Here is a 21,620-nt window from a genome sequence, read left to right as displayed (position 1 = left end):
AACATCGACCAACGGCCTGAGAGCGTGACCTTGGTGGACGCCCCCCTCCCCACACCCCAGCCAGGGCCGCTGGGAGTTTATCATCTATCTTGGGCATCTATCACGGCCCCGATGCAAATAATTGCTCGCCGAAGCATTCAAGGGTCATAAAAACGCGGTCCCAACAGCCGCCCAGCGGCAGCGGCGGATCAATAGGGCGTCCGATCGGCCCATGCCGAAAGATCACGTACAGCAGATGAGCTAAGGCCGGTTGACACTGGTGCTGCGAACTCATGCAATCTGTGGTGGACTGCCGATTCTCGACCAGCATCAGAATGAGCTTAGCTCGATTCGGCTCACTGATCCATTCTCTTTTGTTTTTTCTGTAGGTTTTAATCGGAGCTCACCCACTGCTTGCTTGCTGGATGCACTGTCGTTTGATGCAGCGACGCGTCATCTAAATACATTGCAGACATCTTTGGAGTTATTTTGGTTTGAACTCCTGAGTCCGCTTCATCTCATGTCTTCACATGTCAGAGCCGGGGGCGTGGTCGCATTCTCCATCAGTGGAATCGCTAACAGTCCGAGGTACTTATAGCGTGTCAATTAAAATGCGCGAGTAAAGGAGTACTACGTCACGTGTTGTTATCCAAAGTTCTGAGACAGACGGATCTTTCCTATCATTCGCGTATTCATCAGACTCTGCCAGCGTGATGCGGTCACTTACCGACGCGCCTATTCCAGCGCCATCCCCGGGTATCTGGATACTGGGATCGATTTTGATCCCTGAGGGCCAGCCCTTAGATTGCGCGGCGTGAGTGATCGCGTTGCCGCTCATCACAAGTTACCAATGACGCCAAAGTCAAATCAAACAGAGGAGGTGAATGTGCTCGCCCCCCCCCCCCCCCCCCATCACACCATGCATGAGTTGAACGCGGTCGCGAGTCGCCATGCGTTGTTGATCGATGTATGTGTGTGCGGAAGTGAGATGTCCTGTTTTCTACAGGAATGCCAGATAATTAAGCGTGTTTCTGTGGTAGACACCAGATTGTTATTTGGCCAGAATGCATAATCTTTCAACGACACCGGAACATTAATGCAACGCGGCGAATCCGGTCCACCGGCGGATGTCGCAGTTCATCAGACAATCCAACTTCCGGGCGGCGACTTTGACGTTGTTTAACGCCGCCGTTAAATACGCAGCACACACGGGCAGCCAACGTCTCAACACACGACGCCCAGTTCATGTCAGGTTTATTGAATCGACAGTGGGTGGGCGCCCACGACTGGGCAGACCAGCAGTCTGCAGTCGTATCGATCACTCACGGACATCGAAGGTATGCACAGCATCGTTACGTCGTCAGTAAAAGCGACGCGAAATGTCATTCGGCTCGTGTTCAAACGGTACAGTGCGATATTGCGTTGCGAATATTCTGGCTTAGGTGCGTAGTACAACACCAGACTCCGTGGAATGAGTGACACTGCATCAACGCCCAGTACTCACAATAGGATCAATCGATTCAAACAAATCTAACTTGAAATGATCCAGTGACAGGTTTCGTACTTGATCCCCAGCAGTATGTCAAGTTATCGCAGAACCCACAGCGATTTGATCCGTAAACAGGAAAGACATCACTAACATGCTGGGGACGCAAGTATGAAATAAGTACACACATGCCAATGTGAATCCTCTCATAACAATCAACGAGTGTTAAAAGCCATTAAAAAGTTCAACTGAAGACGTTGCATAACTTATGAGCTGAAGAATAATGCGTACATCTTAAAGGATTGATTACCCCTCGTCCTGCCACAAGCTGAAAAGGCGGGACTAACAGGGTTTACGTCTGAATTGTTCCCCGGCTGCAATACTGAGCATGTGACTCACCCTGCACGACACAGCATTATCCTTTTATTCCAAGTGAACAACGACGAGGACAGACCTTCAGCACACAACTTCAGCACGCTAAGCTATTGGTCCAAGGCACACCAGAGCGCAGCTGTTAACTAGTTATTTAGTGAAGCTGGTTAAGCAAGCTGCCACTGGTTGATCGTGCGGTGCTCCGTGCGAGCAGGCACCGCGCCACCAGGAGCATCTCCACCACCAGGCGCGACAGTGGTCCACGCTGGGCGAGAGGAGAGGTGTCGGCGGCCGCGGTCGGCACGGTGGGCCGTCCCCCCCCCCACGGGGTAGGTCAGAGGCGCCGGCCCGTCCCGGTCCGGAGACATGCCCAGGCATGAACGAGCGAGCGGCAACGCGCGCGGCGTCACCATCACGCCCCCACGGCCGGGGCCGACAGCCGTGACATCAGACAGTGCCGCCGGCCGGGGCCGACGCCAGCCCGCCACCCCTCGCTCACAGGGGCACACACGGCAACACGCGCTCTGTCTGCCCTGCCGACGGCAGCATTCCCCTCCTTACACCAATCTAGCCCTTTCCCTGATCACAGATGGGCCGAGACCGTCGAGCTCGGTCCATCTCAACAGCCGGCGACTAGCTCTGGTCTCCAGTCCTGTCCCGCCACCCCGACAGCGGCCCACACGGCCGGCCGCGCGATCCGCCGGCTGGAGGGCAAGCTTCGGCGGCGCCACGGCCTCGCTCACTGGTCGCGCTCGGCGCTGGGTATCCTGTCGCGCAGGTACTGCAGCACGGACGCCGTGCCCTGCGCGAGCACCGTCGGCCGCGGCTGCTTGAACAGGTTGCCCTCCAGACTGAGGCTCCTGACGACAGCAGCGCGAGGTCAGCCGGCAGCCACGACCGAGCATCGGCTGATGACGTCACAAACGGACCACGCGGACGACACACGTCGTCATCGCACCGATGCCGTACCCGTTCGCCAGCCCCATCCACAGAAATGGCAGATACCCGACTTACCATGGATCGGGCGAGTTGTGTCGTAGCGACCTGCCCCGCGGTTTGGGTCCAGTCTCCGTTGTGTGATCTGTGCGAGATGTGTATCCTGTTTCGCGGCTTGTATCGACTCCGTTGTGTGGTCTGCACGAGATGTCCGTTGTGTGATCTGCACGAGAGGCGTACCCCGCGGCTTGTGTCTTGTCTCCGTTGTGCGATCCACAGGAGCGGGGTACCTTGCCTCGCGGTGTGTGTCCTGCCTCCGCTGTGCAATCTGTGCGAGATGTGTACGTGTCTCGCGGTTTGTGTCTTGTCTCCGTTGTGTGATCTGCACGAGATGTGTACCCTATGAGATGTTGTGACTGTGACTCTCCTGAACCACGTGAGCCGCGCTGGTTGCGTCATTTATCTGGTTGTATGTCATCCCCAAACGGCTGAGCTGGTTGGTTGTGTGACCCGCGCCAGCCAGGCAACCTTTGACTCGAGTGACCCGTCCTGGTTGACCTGCCCACGCTATGCGACCTGTCCAGAATGTGCGATCGGCCTTGGCCATGTGGCCTACCCCAGCAAGGCGACCGACCCAAGCTGAGTGGCCTGTCCCGGTGGTGACCTGCCTAAGTTGCGGCCTACCTGAGCTGGGTGACGGTGCCCAGTCGAGCCGGCACGTGGGGAATGCTGTTGTTGCGCAGGTCGAGCGTTGCCAGGCGGCCCAGCCGCCGCAGCTGCTCCACCTCGATCTCGGTGATTTGATTATCGCTGGCCAGAATGATCTCCAGGGAGGCGACGCCGTACAGCACCGGCGGCACGGCCGTAAACCTGGCGGAGAGTCAGCGGCTCCGGTCACCCCGCGGCGGGCCTCTCAGAAACACAGCATTTCCGATCACTCCACCATGGGCCTCAGCGACAAGGCCACTCCATGTACCTCGCGTTCGATCACTCCACCATGGACTTCAGCGACAAGGCCACTCCATGTACCCCGCGTTCGTTCACTCCACCATGGGCCTCAGCGACAAGGCCACTCCATGTGCCTCGCGTTCGATCTTCACACCACAACAGTGATACCTGCGAGGCGACGAAACTCACTGAATTCATGGGCGCATATGGGTACAGTCGTCAACGCTTCCTTTCATGCCAGGCGTCAAATAATCAAGGATCTCCTGTCTGACATCCCCTTGACTACCTGCTTGTTTACTTTAACCCAACCCTGCACGGCGTAATTCCCCGTTCAGTTGGGGGGGGGGGGGGGGGGGGTCCAGCCCTTCATCTTCGCCTTCAGCTCCCCGTTCCCAACCTTGGGAAGAAAGCGGGCTCTAAATCCGAGAAGAAACCTGTTTGTTGGCGTCAAAAGTCGAACGAAATAGGCTAAACGACCAAAAACCAACAGGAATAAAAGTCGACAGGGATCAGAGTGGAATCTGAGAAGAATCGAAAGACAAAAGTCAAAAGGGATCGAAAAGTCAAAAAGGAAAACACTGAGAACCAGGCATTACATTTCGATCACTAGGGTTACCAAAAAAAAAAACAAAAAAAAAACGAGAATCACGCCGGGGGCGGCCACTGTACGCTGCTGCTGCCGTGGGCGCCAGCACAGTCCGCGACCGCCCAGAAAATGGCCCAGGGGAATCTTTATGGGCATTGATAGAGGTTATCAGGGCGCCCATAGCAGATCGGTCACCTGATAGCCTAAGAGCGCGTTCCATATGGCTCGGTCGTGAAGCTTCGAAAGCCGGCTTCCGAAGGGCTAGGGAGGCTCCGGCTCTTCATGCTGGGCTTCAGCTCCCCCTTCCCCATGTTGGGAAGGAAGCGGTCAAGTTCGAGAATAAGCTTGTCTGTTGGTGTATTTTTGGGATACGTTGCGACATTTTTTACTATTCAACTCTCTCACCCCCTCAAACTCATTTAGTAAAACTACGTTCTTGTCCCACCGACGTTTATCCCCATTGCATTTATGTATGCGATCTTTATCCTGTCAACGTTTACCCCTATGACTTTTCCGATTTGTGTTCTATCCCTGTCAACTTCGCATCCGATGAAGTACTTCCTAATCTTTTACTACTGTCGAATTGGGACTGGACTTGGACTTGGACTGGAACCTTTGGATCCCTTTGATTTTTGCATTCGACTTTTATCCCTATCGACTTTTAGGCTTTTTAAAGATTTGATCATTTCTTGGATCAGAGCTCACGCTAAGCAGTGTTTGTTGTGTGAGCCCTGACCCCTACCACCCCATCACGCAATTCCATGTCAACGGCAAAATTTGGTGGCAAAAGCTTAACGTGCCGCAATGCTAGGCACAGCCCGTCCTGCCCTCTGACGTCAACTGACCTTCAGCGCGACGGCTGCCACCGACCGCAGGTCATAGCTGTCAAGGGCAAATAGCGAGCGCCCTAAAGCGACTCGAACCCACTCCGCCACGAATGGGCGGATCAGAAGGCAGGCGCTCTAACCAACTGAGCCAGCGGGACGGACAAATTGCTTTTTGCTTTCTTGCTTTTTGTCTCCCCGACTTTTCACGATTCGATTTTTAACCCCAGTCGACTATTATCACTTTCGACCTCTTGTCTTTCGACTGTTCTCCCTGCCGACTTTATCGCCATTTGGCTTCTCATCCTCCGCTTTTTCAGATCAATATCCATAAAAATTCCCCCGGGCCATTTTCTGAGATCGGATTGACCTCTATCCCTGTCGACTTTTTTCTTTCGACTAGTTTCGTGCGGTTTTTTTCCCATTCGGCGTTGTTCCATTCGATTTCTTTCCGGAAACCATAACATAAATACAAGCAGGTTCATGAAAATTGTCGTTCGCTGGCACCGAATATCTCGCTTCCAGCGATTCCCCGTTCCAGCCATAACGTGGAAATGAACCTCAAAACTCAATTGCGACGGGATCTTTGGATAAATTCCTTGCATGTGATGATCGTGACCATGTACATGCACAATGAATGCCAGCTCTCGTGATAGGGGTGACCTCGTGTAAGGTGACCGAAGACCTCGAGGAATGCGGCCCCTGGCAGGCTGGTTCGGGTGCTGGCGGCCGGCGGGCACACGGTCCGCTTACCTGAGCGCAATTAGGCTCCTGTTGTTTGCCCACCCTCACACAGCCTATATGCGTTTGATTACAAAAGACCGTATCTGATAAGCCGCAAATAGATTGGCCAGCCGAAAGCGTTCTCCGCAAACCACAGCCACTGGTCCCTTTGCACATTTTTTCGCACCTCGGTTCCCTGAAACAGCACAGCTCGTGATTAGTTCGGTCCGCTCTTCTCGCGCAGCGGCACTGGTTGAAGCCCGGTCCCGGTGGCTTGCCTTGTAACCTTCACAGGTGTCTGGTCGAACGCCTCAGTTGTTCGATAGCGGGCCGACTGTCATGCCCGGCCCGGCCCAGGACGGCAGGCGGGTCCGGCGCTGACCAGGGCGCGGGCTCGCCTCTGCTGACCCACAACCATTACAGCAAGCGAAGACATTGCCCGCCACACGTTGTATGCTGCACGAGGCCATGCTGCTGCTCAGAACAGAGTGCTGATGCGAGGGAGGCCGGCAGCTGGCGGCCACCAGTAGGAACAGCGGCGTCCGGGCCGGGTGGTGCGGGTCGTCCCACCGGGGCCACGAGGTCGGGAGGCGCGGGTCGTCCCTCCGGCGTCACGAGGCCGGGAGGCGCGGGTCGTCCCACTGGCGCCACGGGGTCGGGAGGCGCGGGTCATCCCACCGGCGCCACGAGGCCGGGAGGCGCGGGTCGTCCCACTGGCGTCACGAGGTCGGGAGGCGCGGGTCATCCCACTGGCGTCACGAGGCCGGGAGGCGCGGGTCGTCCCACTGGTGTCACGAGGTCGGGAGGCGCGGGTCGTCCCAGCGACGCCAAGAGGCCGGGCGGCGCGGGTCGTCCCACTGGTGTCACGAGGCCCGGCGGCGCGGGTCGTCCCACCGACGCCACGGGGCCGAGCGGCGCGGGTCGTCCCACTGGTGTCACGAGGCCGGGCGGCGCGGATCGCGGCGCCCCGCTCGGACGAGACGCCGGTCACCGGGATGCGGGTCGGCGGGTCACTTCTGGACACGGCAGGCCGGGTCCAGTCAACACAATACGCTGACTGGCAGGCACTGGACGCCCCGCCGCCTCACGTTACAGGTGTTCAGCCCGAGCGCAGGTCGCCTGACGGAATCAATGGGAGCAAAGACCGCATGGTAGAGCCAGCTCCGCATAGCCAAGACTAGCGCGCTGTGAGCAAGCTTAGTACAACGTACCTAGCCTGCTGCAGAACACACCAAATAGGATGTTCCACTCAATCATGGTAAATACACAGTGACATACCCACCACTCGAGACTTCGGCAAGCGGCGAGACTCGACACCTGGATGTGAGCGACAGGCTCAGCTACCAGCGCCGTATCGCCACCGTCGGAGGCCGCCGGCCCGGCCCCGGCGGCCGTGACAATCACGGGCCGATCTGGTGCCGTCGCCGCTCCGCCCCGTCCCGCCTCACAACAGACCATCGAGTGCCCGCAGCGGCGTCGGCGGCACCGCAGCGGGGACTTGGGCGACGCAGAGGCGATGGTGCCGCTGCGGTGAGAACGCGGTCTCGGGAGGACTCCGGCGATCGCAGACGCGCAACACCACTACAGCGAGGACCTGGGTGACCGCGGGGCCGGCCCTGCACTGCCCATCGAGACCGATCAGCCTAACCCGGCGGCGTCCAGGAACGGCAACAAGCTCCCCGGCGGACTGGCATCTCCACAGACAGCGCGACGTCACTCGCAGTCCCGGCCAGGAGTGCTGTCCGCGGGAGTCCCTCGCGCCACTGACTCTGCCCGGGAGGGACGGGCCCAGCCCGAACGGCGTCAGGCCGGCCGTGGCCTGCAGCCGTGTCCAGGGTGGCGCCGTCGCCGCCCGGGCCACCGCCGATGGCCGCCCCGGGCGCCGACCCGGCGGCCGACGAGCCGGACTGGCACGTGCCCAGCGTCGATCAGCTATACGCGGCGTTCGGCCCGCTCGCCGTGTGTGTGTGGGCCGCCGCCGGCCTCAGCTGCCTGTACGTGGCGGCGACAGCGGCTGGCGTGGCGCGCCACATCTACCGCCACTACCCGCGCCGCCAGCGGCTCACCAACGCGCTGCTCGTGCTCTCGTACCCGGTGACGGCGCTGGCGCCGCTGGCCACCCTGCTGGCGCCGCGCTGGCAGCCGCTCTGGGCGCTGCTGTGCGACCTCTGGCTGGGCGCGCACGTGGCGCTGACGGCGGCGCTGGTGCTGACCTCGTACGCCAGCCTGGCGCAGCTCCTGCGGAGCGCGGCGCGCCGGCCCGGCTGGCCGGCGACGCCGGCCACGCGCCGCCGCCTGGCGCGGCTGCTGCTGCTGCTCACCGGCCAGCTGGCGCCGGTGCTGGCCGCGCTCTGGCTGCTGCGGCTGGCCCAGCTGGCGGCGCCGCTGGCGCGCGACCCCCGCCCGCTTCCGCTGGCGCGCGCCGGCGCTGCGCTTCGCCGTGCCGATGAACGTCTCGCTGCTGGCGAGCCTGGCGGCGGGCGCGGCGCTGCGCCACCGGACGGCCGGCGACCTCCAGCCGGCCGTGCACCTCGGCGAGAAGATGCGCCTCGTTACGCTGCTGATCGACCTGCACTGGCTGCAGCGGCTGCTAACGGGCTGGGTGCCGGCCATCGGGCCGCGCCTGGCCGCCGTTAACGCGTACGTGCTGTATGAGCTGCTGCTGAGCGCGGTCATTGTGCTGGAGACGGCCGTGGCCGTGCGGCGCGTGCGGCGGGTCTGGACGCGCCCCGTGGTGAGCGTACGCGTGCCGCGCAGGATCGGGACTGGGCGATAGCCAGCCCCCTGCTCGCGCCGGTCGGGGATGGGTGGAAGGCTGACGCAGGGGCCACCGTTCAGGTCAGATCGCGTGGCTTGTCTGTCGCGGGGACCGAGCGAGAGACCACGTGGGCCGGGCTGCACAGCGCCCGTGAAAGCCAGGTTGAGAAACGACGCGGTGCTGGATAGATACCCGCGTTTAGTCCAGTCTTATCGCCACGCAAGAAAGACCACCGCATTTCCAACCCGATTCGCACTAACATCAGACGTCTAACATCGACTAGAACCGATTAAGTCGTCTTGAAAAGGCAAACACCAACCCTTCTGCCGGCGATAGTACGGCGCGAGCGGCGACACATCTGCTCCCACTCACTGTCACTGCGGCGCACCCGATACGGGCCCCGTCCAGTCCCTGGGGACGCAACAGAGCTCCGCCAGTCCCCGCTCAAACGGCGGCCGCCACAGGCGCGCGGGCAGCGACAGGAGCTGTTGCCAGGCGGGGCTGCAGGCGCGCCAGCGGCGCCGCGCGCCCGCGCCAACCCGACAGCCCGGAGCGGCACGAGACCATCTACAACCCGAACCGTCACACACAGCAGCGCAAGCCATTCGCCGAAGCATCATCAGTTGAAGCGAGACGAGTCGCATTTCAAGTGAAACGGCCGTGCCGTTGCGAACGATTTACAACACGCAGCTAATGGCTTTCCCCGCCTATTTTCGCTAGGTCTCGTCGATTCGCAGCGAGATGCCGCTGAGCCTTCGTCTCCGCAAGCTGCACTCCAATGGCGTGTGTAATCAGCGTTGGCCGTGTATGCTGCACGTGACGTCAGCCGCGTACATAATTTCTGCAGTTCAATTTACGGAAGGCCTGGGGAAACATTACTGATGTCCGTTGGTGCTTCAAAACGTAACATGTAATCGTTGATGCGTGCCGGAGTAATGAAATCGATGCCCCAGGAAATGACCAATAACTTTTCAATTTTTGAGACATACCAACCGCTTCATTATGTTACATGCCATAACTCTAGCCCTATCTTTTCGAACATTTCGCGCCATAATTGTCTCAGATCGACCATGCATGATAAAAATATTGTGCGTGTCGTTCATGTAATTCAGCCAAGGCCACGTAAAACTTCTACAGCTCGGTTCTCGGGGAACGGAAAAACTGGACGACATAAGCACTTTCACATCTGACCCACACATTTCGACCTAATCAAATGCACCCAAAAAAGGCCCTATTCGAATCGTATGGCTCTGAGTGTGCGTCGGTGAAGAAGGCCGTCCGTTGGGCAAGTGTACCGCAACTCATTCAGTTATCGCTGCTACATCTATGCTACATATTTTGTGTTTATTCACTTTTGCTACGGGAAAGCAAAACCTCATCCTCACATCATAGCATAACTTTCCACGAACCTGTTGCCACCCAGAAATCCTCACGGGGGATTCTCAGAAATCCTCCGTTACTTTCGCGGTGCTGACCCGACTGGTGGCCGGCCGCGGCCGCGCCCGCCGGCGCTCACCTGTTCAGCGTGAGGCAGACCTCGCGCAGGTACTTGAGCGTGCCCAGGCTGTCGGGCAGGGCTGTCAGTTGATTGCCGCTGACGTTCAGGTAGGTGAGTCGGCAGCACTGGCCCAGCGCCTCGGGCAGCGCCGTCAGCCGGTTGCTGTTGAGGTTCAGCTCGGCCAGGTGTCCGCTCAGCAGCAGCAGACTGCCGACGGAGAGGCGGTGTGAGTCCGGCGCGGCGTGGCGTGGGAGGCCGGAGCCAGTCCCGGGGAGGCAGTCAGCGAGTCCGGCGCGGCGCGGCGCGGGAGGCCGGCGCCAGTCCCGGCCCGCTCCGAGTCCGGCCGACGGCACAGCTGGCCGATGGCCAGTCCCAGGCACCACAGGCCGCCGGTGTGCCAACGTTAGAACAGGTCGGCCCGAGGGGATGTGTCAAGGAGTGGGAGAAAGCGCACGCTGAGACACGACGTCACACTCAAGTTTGGTATCGATCACACATGCGTTCATACAGTCGTATATCAGAACTTCCCACGAGTATCGTGCGCAGAAACGATGGTCCATGGCACTGGGAGACAACAAAACGCTCACTATGTAAAAATTGTCGACGTGAGTGGAACATTTGAACAGGCTTCAAATACTCCCCATCGGGAAATGTGTCACCCAACCAGCCAGACCAGCGCTTGGACACTGTTCTTGGCTTACCTAACATTCAGCTAACGTCGATGGTTGCGAAGAGTACTGTCACATCCCTCTTAGCATGCGCAAACGGGAACTAAGTGCAATGACTCCCGACGGGTAGGCATGAGAGGTTAATTCAGACCATTATGACGCATTTTCGAGGCAGCAGATAGTGGTCACCACGCATTTCACATAAAAACTGACCGAAGCCTGAGCCTGTGACTTTTGATTTGCTGCATGCATTACAAGGCAGCACCTTTTAGACATTTACTTGGCATCAGCCCCATCCCCTCGTTAGTGTAAGCCGACGACACACCTATCAGACACGCTGGTCAGCAGGTTCTTGCTAAAGTCGACGGTTGTGACCTCAGCCTCCTGGCCCATGGTGAAGAGGTCCGGCGGTATTTCCGCCGCCTTCTGACCGGTGTGGGACAGCAGGCGGCTGCTCTTCATCTGCGGGGCGGAGGCGGAGCGGCGTCAGACACCTCGACACACGGACACCAGCCAGCATGCCATCCAGCAATAGCAGCGCCGCGGATAGACACTATCAGATCGACTCTAAACCGAAATAAAAGCACGCGATGAAAACGTCGCACGCCAGTCTCAAAACTACAGGTTCGAACGAATTTAAAACACGGTACGCCAGATGGTGGGGCGGTGAGACACCTGGCCGGCCAGCAGCCCACCTTGTAGACCTCGTGCATGCGCGCCTGTTCGGGCGTCTGTCCGCCGTCGGCGTCTGCGGACTCGCCGCGCTGGCCCAGGCCCGGGATGATCAGGCCGTCCACCTCCGCCTGACCCCGCAGGCGCTCCCTGCCAACCCGCCCCAGCGACTGTCAGGAGGAGGGAGCTCTTCGCCGGCCCCAGCGACAGTCAGAAGGGGGGGGGGGGACTCCGTCGGCCACAGCGACAGTCAGGGGAGGGAGGGACTCCGCCAGCTCCAGCGACAGTCAGGGGAAAGAGGCTCCGCCCGCTCCAGCGACAGCTACGGGGGGGGGGGGGGGGCTCCGCCCGCCCCAACGACAGTAAGGGGGAAAAGCTCCGCCCGCTCCAGCGACAGCTAAGGGGGGGGGGGGCTCCGCCCGCCCCAGCGACAGTCAGGGGGGGAGGCTCTGCCCGCCCCAGCGACAGTCAGGGCACGGGAACTACGCTCGCTCCAGCGACAGTCATACGGGCGGCGAACAACCGGCCGAACCAGCCGGCCACGAGGCCCCTTGTGGTCAAGGTCAGGGTCCATGCATATCCAACACGGGCAGCCTGGACGCGGCCTAGACGGTTGTGCGTAATCATAGATCGCAAACGAAGGTCGACGCACAGAACAGCCACTACAAGGTCCCAGAGCTGGAAAACGTCACGGGCGGGTATGGAGGACCATCCTAGGTAAGCCAGGAGACCTGCGGACCCCGGCTGCTGGTTCAGATATTTGCTGGTATCGACAAACAGAAGCTCGTACAAACTAGCCGTAGCAGATCTAACACGTCTTTGCAGCCAATACACGACAGGAAAAACAGGAGATAGCAGGCAGCTGGATGTAGCTTAGCACCTTTTACATCAAAAGGAAACACAAACTGTTCATATTGCCACGTCGATTCACAAGCAGAAAACTGACAAGGAAGCATCGATGCAACATACAAGACAGTGCAACCACACTAAGTGCATTTCATCTAGCCTGGGTGATCAGAGGACGCGGTTTATGCTGACCGTGACAACTCAAATTCACAACAAACCTGGTCGGATATCGTTTCTGGTTCGGAGCATGCAGTGACGGCACAGTTGCAAGAAGACAATACTAATCAATTATACCACGCAAATATTCATAACGCGACGTGAATCACAACATATACAAATTATGCGGTGAGAAATTACGGACCAACGTCAAACACCTGCGACGCAGAGCTCGTTCCATGTGAAGCATTAATTATACCGATGGAACACCTGGACCATAGAAAGGAGCATGCCACGAAAACAACAAACAGAAATCATGAGGCATCCCCCACAGCTACTTACATGTCTTCCCTGTTAGCAAAATCAATTGCATGAAAAAGATGGATTAATTGGTACCGGACAGTGCACTATGGTAAACCAGGTTGCTTCAGAAAGGCGCCTTCCCGCGTCCTTCAACGGAGTCCAGCGGTTTTCCAAAAGCAGAACGGCAATTTGTTTGCCCGGAGTTTGGCGGTACCATGCAAACGTGAGAGACCAACAAGCAGCGCACGACCGCCAGCCAAGCGCCAGTTCTGCTGCTGTGACTCCATGAATCTCCAAGCAGTGCGCTGTTGGCCATGTATCAGCGGCAGTCCACTGCTGCTGTGGCACGACACCTCCGACCGTCCAACACTAGCGGGTGAGCGCGGCCATCTACAGCGGCGGGGCCGGCCGGTCGGGTCCCGTCTGACCTGAAGTGTCGCAGCAGCTGCTGGGTGCTGCGCGTCAGCAGGTCGCGTCGCACCGAGCGCAGCGGGTTGCCCTCCAGCTGGACGGACTTGAGCAGCGGCAGCAGGCAGAGCCGCAGCGGCGCGCTGGGGGAAAGCCCGGCCGCCGGTCACAGCCTGGTCGCGGCGCCGCGCACAACGCAGGCGCCCGCGCCGGGCCAAGTGCACCCTGTTTGGGTTACTTGCCCGGGCACAGACACCCCCAGCAGTCGACGCGCCATACAGTCAAGAAACAGACACGGGGCCGGCAGTTAGCAGCGAGCTCTACTCAGCGGTGTGACGAGGGCAGCGGGCTCTGCTCGGCGGCGTTATAAGGACAGCGGGCTCTGCTCAGCGGCGTGACCCGGGCAGCGAGCTCTGCTCAGCGGCGTGACGAGGGCAGCGGTCTCTGCTCGGCGGCGTTATAAGGACAGCGGGCTCTGCTCAGCGGCGTGACCCGGGCAGCGAGCTCTGCTCAGCGGCGTGACGAGGGCAGCGGTCTCTGCTCGGCGGCGTTATAAGGACAGCGGGCTCTGCTCAGCGGCGCGACCCGGGCAGCGGGCTCTGCTCGGCGGCGTGACAAGGGCAGCGAGCTCTGCTCAGCGGCGTGACAAGGGCAGCGAGCTCTGCTCAGCGGCGTGACATGGGCAGCGGGCTTTGCTCGGCGGCGTGACAAGGGCAGCGGGCTCTGCTCGGCGGCATGACACGAGCAGTGGGCTCTGCTCGGCGGCATGACACGAGCAGCGGGCTCTGCTCAGCGGAGTATTAAGGGCAGCGGGCTCTGCTCGACGGCGTGACACGGGCAGCGGGCTCGAGACACGGGCAGCGGGCTCGTGACCCGGGCAGCGGGGTCTACTCGACGGCGTGACAAGAGCAGCGGCAGAACACCAGGGGCTGCGCGGCACCGCGACACCCAGAGACCGGCGCTCGACGCGCAGTTCTCAGACCGGCGCTCGACGCGCAGTTCTCAGACCGGCGCTCGACGCGCAGTTCTCAGACCGGCGCTCGTCGCGCAGCTCTCAGACCGGCGCTCGTCGCGCAGCTCTCAGACCGGCGCTCGTCGCGCAGCTCTCAGGGCCCGAGACAGAACGTCAGGACGTCAGGACATCGATCGATGCAGGGACAGACGCAGGAAACCAACACAGCCTCCGACACGCCGACGCCGACGACCAAAATGTCGCTGTTCGAATGACGAACAGGTCGAAGAGGTCGTTGACTCGTCACTGACACGGACAGGTCGTTGTTTTTGAGGTCGAGCCGCTCCAGCCGCTGCAGCACAGCAATGTCATCGGGAAGCGATTCGATCTTGTTGTTGGACAAGTCCAAGATGATCAGCGACTTCAGGCTCTCCAGCAGCTCCACGCCGATCTCCTGCGAGCACATATAACGCGGCTGTGACCGCCGGCATACGGCGCGTGCCGACGGGCGCCCGACCTCTGAAGATCAGCACAACTACGCCACTTGGCACGAGCCGAATGACGGCCCCTTCACATGTTTTTTTCCGCAAACAAATGAGCGCATACATGATGCATGCCAAGAAGACGTCCATAAGACGTCCCAGATCAGCAAGCTTAATGCTACATTAAATCAGCTGATTCTGTCGGGCCGCATCGTAAGTGCGCCAAGTGCCATTTTTTTCTTTTGCTAATTTTCATCAAGACCTTCCTCATGTGCTACGCATGCATGGACAGAGGCGAAATCCATTGTTTCTCCGTGAATGTCACAGCGGATGCATGCTAGTCTTCGATGACAAGAATTGTGTTGCATAGGGAACAACACAAAAACAAGCAAAAAACAACAAACAAGCAGACGAACAGCGATATTCAGAACGATGCATCATTTGATGATGTCACTGACGTACAATGCACATACCTTAGCAATACGTAATGAAGTAATGGTGAGTGGCATGTCTAATGCAAATATACACATTTATAGCCACACCTAATAAAACGTCATCTTTCCACTTCCACGCAGCTGTCCCGACCATTTCAATGAATAAGCCGCCAAGCCAAAAGGATTAGAACATGAACCACACATGATGTAATGGTTTAAGGCTGGGAAGTCCCTGTCTTTTATCTGGCTTAGCCCATGCGGAATTCCCCTTGGAGCCTGTAAAGCAGCTATAAACGAGACCCGACAAAATCCAAGTGGAAGCCCTCGCTACTGACTTTGACCTGGTTGAAGCCCAGGTGGAGCTCTTTAAGTGCGTGGCAGTCGGTCAACGGCGGCATCTCGGTCAGCAGGTTCTGCCGCAGGTCGAGCACCTCCAGCTGGTACAGCTGTCCCAGGGAGGCCGGCACCGCGCCCAGACGGTTCCGCGCCAGATCCAGCGCGCGCAGACCTGGCGGGCAGCGCCGCCGGGTCAGCCTCACGCCACTCCCGCCGCGCACACTACGACTACACCGCGGCTCTAACGCACACATCGGCAGGGCCCGACACAAACATGTGCGGGCTTATCGTCCACAACGCAGTAATGTCCACTCACCGCAAGTCGCGCCAAACACAAATTTGCCATGCCTTGGGACGCCGCCCCATGTGGGAAGATCCTCCGCGCGTAGTTGGTGCGCAATGGACGACATGCCATTGGACCATGATCCTCACGGCCAGGTGGAATCACGGCGCCTAAACACAGCGCCAGAGCGCCAGCTGCCGTCTCGCCAACTGCACTATTATGCGCCGGACTAGGCCCGGAATGCCTTCTCAGCGGAACATTGCGTGGATAAGAGCGCTCCAAAGAATCTGGCCGCGCTGAGACGGCACGTCCCGACCGCCGCCGGCTGGGCGACAATGGCAAGGTCACGATCGGCTGCCGTGCTGGACCCGAGCCACGCGCACGTCTCCTGGCACAGACCACGCGCGGATACCCGACACGGGCTGAGGTGGCTGAGCGGCGCGTGACCCTCGTGCAGGTCCAGAAAGACATGTGGAGCGTGCTGAGACCGACAGGCGGCCGACGCTTTATGCAGTGGTGCGGGTACGGTGCAGAGATGCGAAAGGTGCGGTGCCACAAAACAGACCTAAAGGCGGGACCACGAGGAGGGGACCGGCATGCCCAATCCATAGCCAATCACCCGCGCGTCTTTGCTGCACGGGTCAGGTAAGATCTGGACATCATCATCGGCATGCAGAGCTGTGCGAGAAGAAATCCACGGATAAGGTATTGGCTCAGTTCAAACTAGACGAGAACGTAGCAATGTCAAAATGGCTGACAAATCCAGGCACTCAAACCAGTAAAAGTAAGCGGTATAACATTTTGAAAACCTCTGCACTAGCCTGCTGAGGGTATGCGACTATCTGGCACGCTACGCTCGGCTTGTGACGTCACACTGTGGCGTCACATGATAAGAGGTCACCTCACTAGCCCTCAACGAGCATTCAGCCGGCTGGCAGCTTACGTCTGAATAGTGGATTAACTTTGTGGGAGCACTCTTCACTCGGCAAACTCGAGTATACAGCCAACTGACGATTTACGTCTGAACAGTAACGTCAGCTTACGGCAACGACTAGCAGAAGAGCCTGACTGGCCGAACTACAGCACACAGGCAGCCGCCACTCCACATCTGTGCTCGCTGGGCATGCAGTGCGAGGCCGACAGCCGCCGTGAGCACGCCGAGGCCAACGGGCGGCGGCCGCGGCCGGGAAGAGTGCCGGGGCCGACCGCCGGCGGTACGTTACCTCCTCCCGTGTGGCCAGCGCCTGAGGCAACAGCGTCGGTCAGTTGACGCGAGTGACCGTTGACGGGTAAGCGTTGGGAGCGCGGCGGCTGGCCGACTTGGATCGTTACGCGCTCAGCGGCGGAATAAAGAGGAGCCATGGCCAGCGTGCGAATGTGTGTTAGGCGACAGTTGTGTGATGCCAAGACGGCAGCAAGCTATGGCCAACACGTAAGCATGTTCGGGTGATATTTAGACAGACAACAGCCGACGCGGTTACTCACGATAGGACAACACGCACGATAGCCAGCATGTGAAACGACATCAGCCAGAACAGAAAAACATGAGCGTAGCACATATTTGTTAGCATGCAGTTTCGAGTGTTTGTCGCATGATAGTGCGGCCAGCTTGCGGCCGCCGGTCAGACACGCTGCTGGCCACAGGGCACGGCGGTAAGAAACCCCTCAGCGCATTCGGTGAGAGGACGCTGCCGCACCAGCGGGCATGACGGGACACACACTACAGCGTCGCAGGCGTTAGCCATTGCTGGGCACGCGCGTCTACAACCGCCGGTCAAAGTAGGCCCGGCGTCTGGAAAGGTCCCGATCCAGCCCAGCCTCTCGTCCTAACGGAGCACCGAGCACCGTAATACCGGATACTGGATACCACGACACTGGATACCGGATACCGCTCCGCCCTCCGCGGGCACGAACACCAGCTCTCGCTGGTATCGGGCGCCATCGAACCACAGCGGACAGCCAACTGCCGCCGGCGTCTCACTCACTGGTCATCGAGCCAAGCTCGTCTGGCACCGTCTCCAACTGGTTATCGGAGGCGGCCAGACGCGACACCTTGTGCAGGTAGCCCAAGCCGGCCGGCAAGCTCGTCAGGCAGTTGTGCGACACGTCCTTGAACGCGGCGGCACGTCAGTGCGGCGCCCGCCGACCCCGGCCGGCAGGCAGTCCCCAGTGCGAGTGCACGGCGCCCGCCGCTGAGCGGACCCGTACCCGGAGTCGTGCGCTTAACCTAACACCGGCTCAGACACTCCGCACCGCCGTTTGGAAAGAGGAACGGGTGTCGGAGAGGATAGGTCTGAGGGCTGACCGCGGTCGCTGCACGGGCCGTTTCCTTTCAGGTTCAGCCAGCCTTGAAATCAGCCACGCACGAGCTCAAGCAATGCCCCACGGCCCTACACATGTCAGACCGGTTTCTTCCCATACACGTCAAAGTTACCAGGAAAAAAGAAAGGCAACATCCTCTCATCGTACCTTAGCGTCACAACCGCGCAGAGTATTACAGTTCATTACAACATACGATGGTCAAAGCAAGCCCAGATACCGGCCATCGCAGGCCGCGGGGACTGACCAGCAGCTCGAGGTCCAGACAGTCGCCCGCCTGCTCGGGCAGCTGCTCCAGCCGGTTGTGGTCGGCCAGCAGCTGGCGCAGCGAGGTCACGGCGAACAGCTCCTCGGGCAGCCGGCGCAGCTGGTTGTGACTCAGCACAAGCCGAGTCAGCGCGTGCAGCTCGCCCACCGATGCCGGCAGCTCCGCCAGCGCGTTATCGTGCAGCTGCCGACATCAGTCAGTCATGAATTTGGAGAGACAGTCAACTAGGTACCTATTATTACGTCTAACGGACTTCATAGACTTCCGCCCACTAGGATATTGTTGAATTGATAAGAAAGAAAACTTATATTAAGTCTTGTTGGAAAAACCCGCGTACAACAGTTCAGTGTCCCGCGTATAGCAACACCTTAAATGAGCCTAGTAACGTCCACAGGATTATAAAAATTCCCCAAACACATCACCACAACAGACACCAAAATGCAGCAGCATATCAAATGGCGTGTGCTTGGGTCCTGGGCCAACAAAAGATGGTCAAGCTGGCCACACGAGTGAGCCAGGGAATGGGGTCTGTGTCATCAAACCGTAGTGACTGGCAGACCAGCCAGTGCCGGGGCCTGGTGCTGCAGGGTGGCCGCCAGGCCAGCAAGGGTCAATGTCGCGGGACCATGTCCCCCGGCGACTCACATCCAGTGTCTGCAGGTGGGTGAGGAGGCCCAACTCGTCGGAGACGTGCTTCAGCTGGTTGCCGCAGAGAAGCAGCTTGGTGAGCGGCACCTGGTCCCACCAGCGCTCCTCACCGCCGTCCATCGACATGGCCAGCTGCTTTGCCTCGTCGTTGTCGATCTCGTTGATGCGCCAGACCTTCGCTGGGACTGTCAAGAGCGCGGTCACGGTTCACGGTCGGCGCAACCGAAAACGGCCACGACACCGACAACTCGGAACAGAGTGCAGGCAGATAGTGGTCTGGCGCTGCGCAGTATTCGCAGCGAAACTCTCTCGATCTGTAAGCGAGTCATCAACGAAAGCAAGAGAAAAGCAAGAGCACGCTGAACAAACTGCCCACGGCAGCGATTTGTTGCATGACAGGAGACCCACGTAACCACACGTGGTTGCTGCAGACGTGCCGTGACTTCCATGTGCGCGTCGGAGCTGCACGCGGTCACCTCTCACCTTCAGCCAGGTCGCGGCTAGAGAGGTTCAGCTGACCCGACCTCCTGGCGGCCTTAATGATGGCCGGGTGCAGCTCCTTCTGGTCGCCAGGGTTGGCGAACAGCGGCGCGGCGGCACCCACCGTCGCCAGGCCCCTAGGTCGGGGCGGGCCGCGGCGGGCGGGCGCGCCGCTCCTGACCGGCGGCCCCGTCCCCTGCGAGCTGTCCCCGCCGGAGGCGCCCGGCTGCCGTCTGGCTGGGGCGCCGGCAGCCGGCTTACGAACGACCCTCGACGGCACCGATGAAGCTGACGGCTTGTTGGCGCTGGACGCTGGCCGATTACCCGCTGGGATCTGATTACGCAACGGCGCAGCGGATATACCGGCGCGACTTTTTGGTAGTGGACCGGATGACGGGCGTGGTTTTCCCGATGTCTCTGGTAAACCCTCATTCTCTTTGGCTTCTTTGTTGGATCCTGCTATTTTGGCAGATGCTGGCCGCGCGGAAGGTATCGTCTTGCGCGCAATACTTGATGGTTTCATTGTGACCTGTGTTCAGTATGTTGTTTCCTAGAAGACAAGCATAGGGTCCTGTTTTAACAGCATAATAGACATCACATGCCAATGAGTAAAAGTCTGCACTTAACTGAATACTGAACTCCCTTAATACCTTATGACCTGTATGTTTTCTTCTAGTTGAACATAAAACAATACAGTAATATTCAGTTTCAATCCTATCTTCACCAAGCTTTAAACCATGTACACTAGTTACTAGACAATTGTGTTTCCAGAAGAACATGAATTCAGGGGAATAAAACATTTAAAAACTAACCAGCAGAAGCATATACATATGTATTCACTTACAATACCAAAAAATCATGTTTCCTATTTGGTTGGCATAAACATCCATCATACTTTCATACATGTGCTATAGATATTGGTATCATGAACACCAATTTGAAAAACATAGAATACAGTTTGTTATTTATTGCAATGCCAAAAAGAGGGATAGTAGTATTTTTGCCCCTTTCAAACAGATAACCAGCATATATGTGCCACATCTAAAAAAAAACATTTTTGTGAAAAGAATGTCCTACCAGAAACAGGAAGCAAGTTAAGTGCTCAAATGCATGCCAAAGCTGCCAGTTTGAGCAAAGAAAGCAAGTATCACTTTACACTGCCTAACCAGGCCATGAAAGCTCTGGCTTATGAGCATTCCTGCCTGACAAAACCGATCCTTTTATCCTGCCTATTTGCAGCTGCTCACAAGAACCCTGCAAACCTGCAGCATGTGACATAATGCTCTTCTTGGTGTATCCTATTAATCTACTTATAACTGCACCACTCAACACTGAAGCCAGCTGGCATGCCTTGCAGAACTTTATATCAACCACAGTAAGATAAACACCCTATGGCCAGTAGCAGTGACAGTAACTAATCAATGTGTCTGCAAATGGCAAGGGTAATATGGCATTGCTCCAGGTAAATGGTATATTGCAATGGTATTGAGCCAGTCAAAAAGGTTCAGTGCAACTGAAAGGCTTAGCTCAGGTTTACATCAAACAGACCAGACCAAACATTCCAAGACAGCATTTAGCTAGTTTATCTGGCTTGCTAAGATCACTCCACTTTTCACTCTCTCACACACAATCACTCCACACTTTTTCACAGGAACAGAAAAAACAAAGAAAGAACAAAATATTCCACAGGTGAAAATAAAATTGGTTGCCAAAAATTATCTCAAATAGTTCCATTCATTTGTTGTGCACTGATCAGACTTTAACCAAAATATATGTTGTAAGCCTACACATCACTTCTGTCCTTGTGACCACTGTGACAGTAAAGCATCTCCATATCCGCGCCCGACAAACTGGTCTCATCGGTGGCCATGGGCTTCCTGAACGTCCAAATACCAGCCCATATCTATCTGCGCGAAGACAGCTCAATCTTTCTGGCTCGAGTTTTTACCTACCCACTCATAAACAAGGCTTCAGCACCTGCTAGCTATCTCCACGGTGTCTCGATGACCCAAGAACTGTGTTGGACAGTCACTAGAATGCTTACACAGGCAGGCAAAAAACGTTTTCTTTCAAATTTGCAATTGAGTGTAAGGTGAGCGCTCAATGTCAACAAAGGACGGACAGTGCGGATTATGCATTAAGTACCTCGATATTGCAGCATGTGCGCCACGTTCCCTACAACACAGGCCTACCAAATCCTGGGGGACTAGAACCGTGTGCGATCTGTAAAAGCTGGTAATCGTACGACAACGCAT

General features: G+C 57.9%; 1 protein-coding gene across 5 annotated transcripts; it reads right to left on the bottom strand.

The window, feature by feature from the left end:
• Positions 1–1,216: 1,216 nt before the first annotated feature.
• Positions 1,217–21,471, bottom strand: LOC119091718 (leucine-rich repeat-containing protein 40). Of its 5 annotated transcripts, none has more exons than XM_037214557.1 (15): positions 21,318–21,471; positions 19,369–19,915; positions 18,883–19,070; positions 18,217–18,420; positions 17,636–17,759; positions 16,874–16,894; positions 15,367–15,539; positions 14,427–14,569; positions 13,184–13,306; positions 12,795–12,803; positions 11,474–11,600; positions 11,104–11,240; positions 10,129–10,317; positions 3,458–3,643; positions 1,217–2,697 (listed from the first exon to the last, which is right to left on the bottom strand). In XM_037214557.1, exons 2-15 carry the CDS (start codon positions 19,886–19,888, stop codon positions 2,577–2,579), a joined length of 2,265 nt encoding a protein of 754 aa, XP_037070452.1. In that variant the 5' UTR covers positions 19,889–19,915; positions 21,318–21,471; the 3' UTR covers positions 1,217–2,576. The 5 variants fall into 5 exon arrangements, with proteins under 5 accessions (XP_037070452.1, XP_037070453.1, XP_037070454.1 ...); XM_037214558.1 differs by having other exon boundaries at positions 21,343–21,471; XM_037214559.1 differs by having other exon boundaries at positions 21,410–21,471.
• Between the last annotated feature and the right edge of the window lie 149 nt (positions 21,472–21,620).

The sequence above is a fragment of the Pollicipes pollicipes genome, unplaced genomic scaffold (assembly GCF_011947565.3).
Source record: "Pollicipes pollicipes isolate AB1234 unplaced genomic scaffold, Ppol_2.1 Scaffold_3447;HRSCAF=4054_pilon_pilon_pilon, whole genome shotgun sequence".
NCBI classification, from domain to species: domain Eukaryota; kingdom Metazoa; phylum Arthropoda; class Thecostraca; order Pollicipedomorpha; family Pollicipedidae; genus Pollicipes; species Pollicipes pollicipes.
The sequence above is the reverse complement of the archived record's forward strand: the minus strand, read 5'-3'. Positions and strand labels throughout refer to the sequence as shown.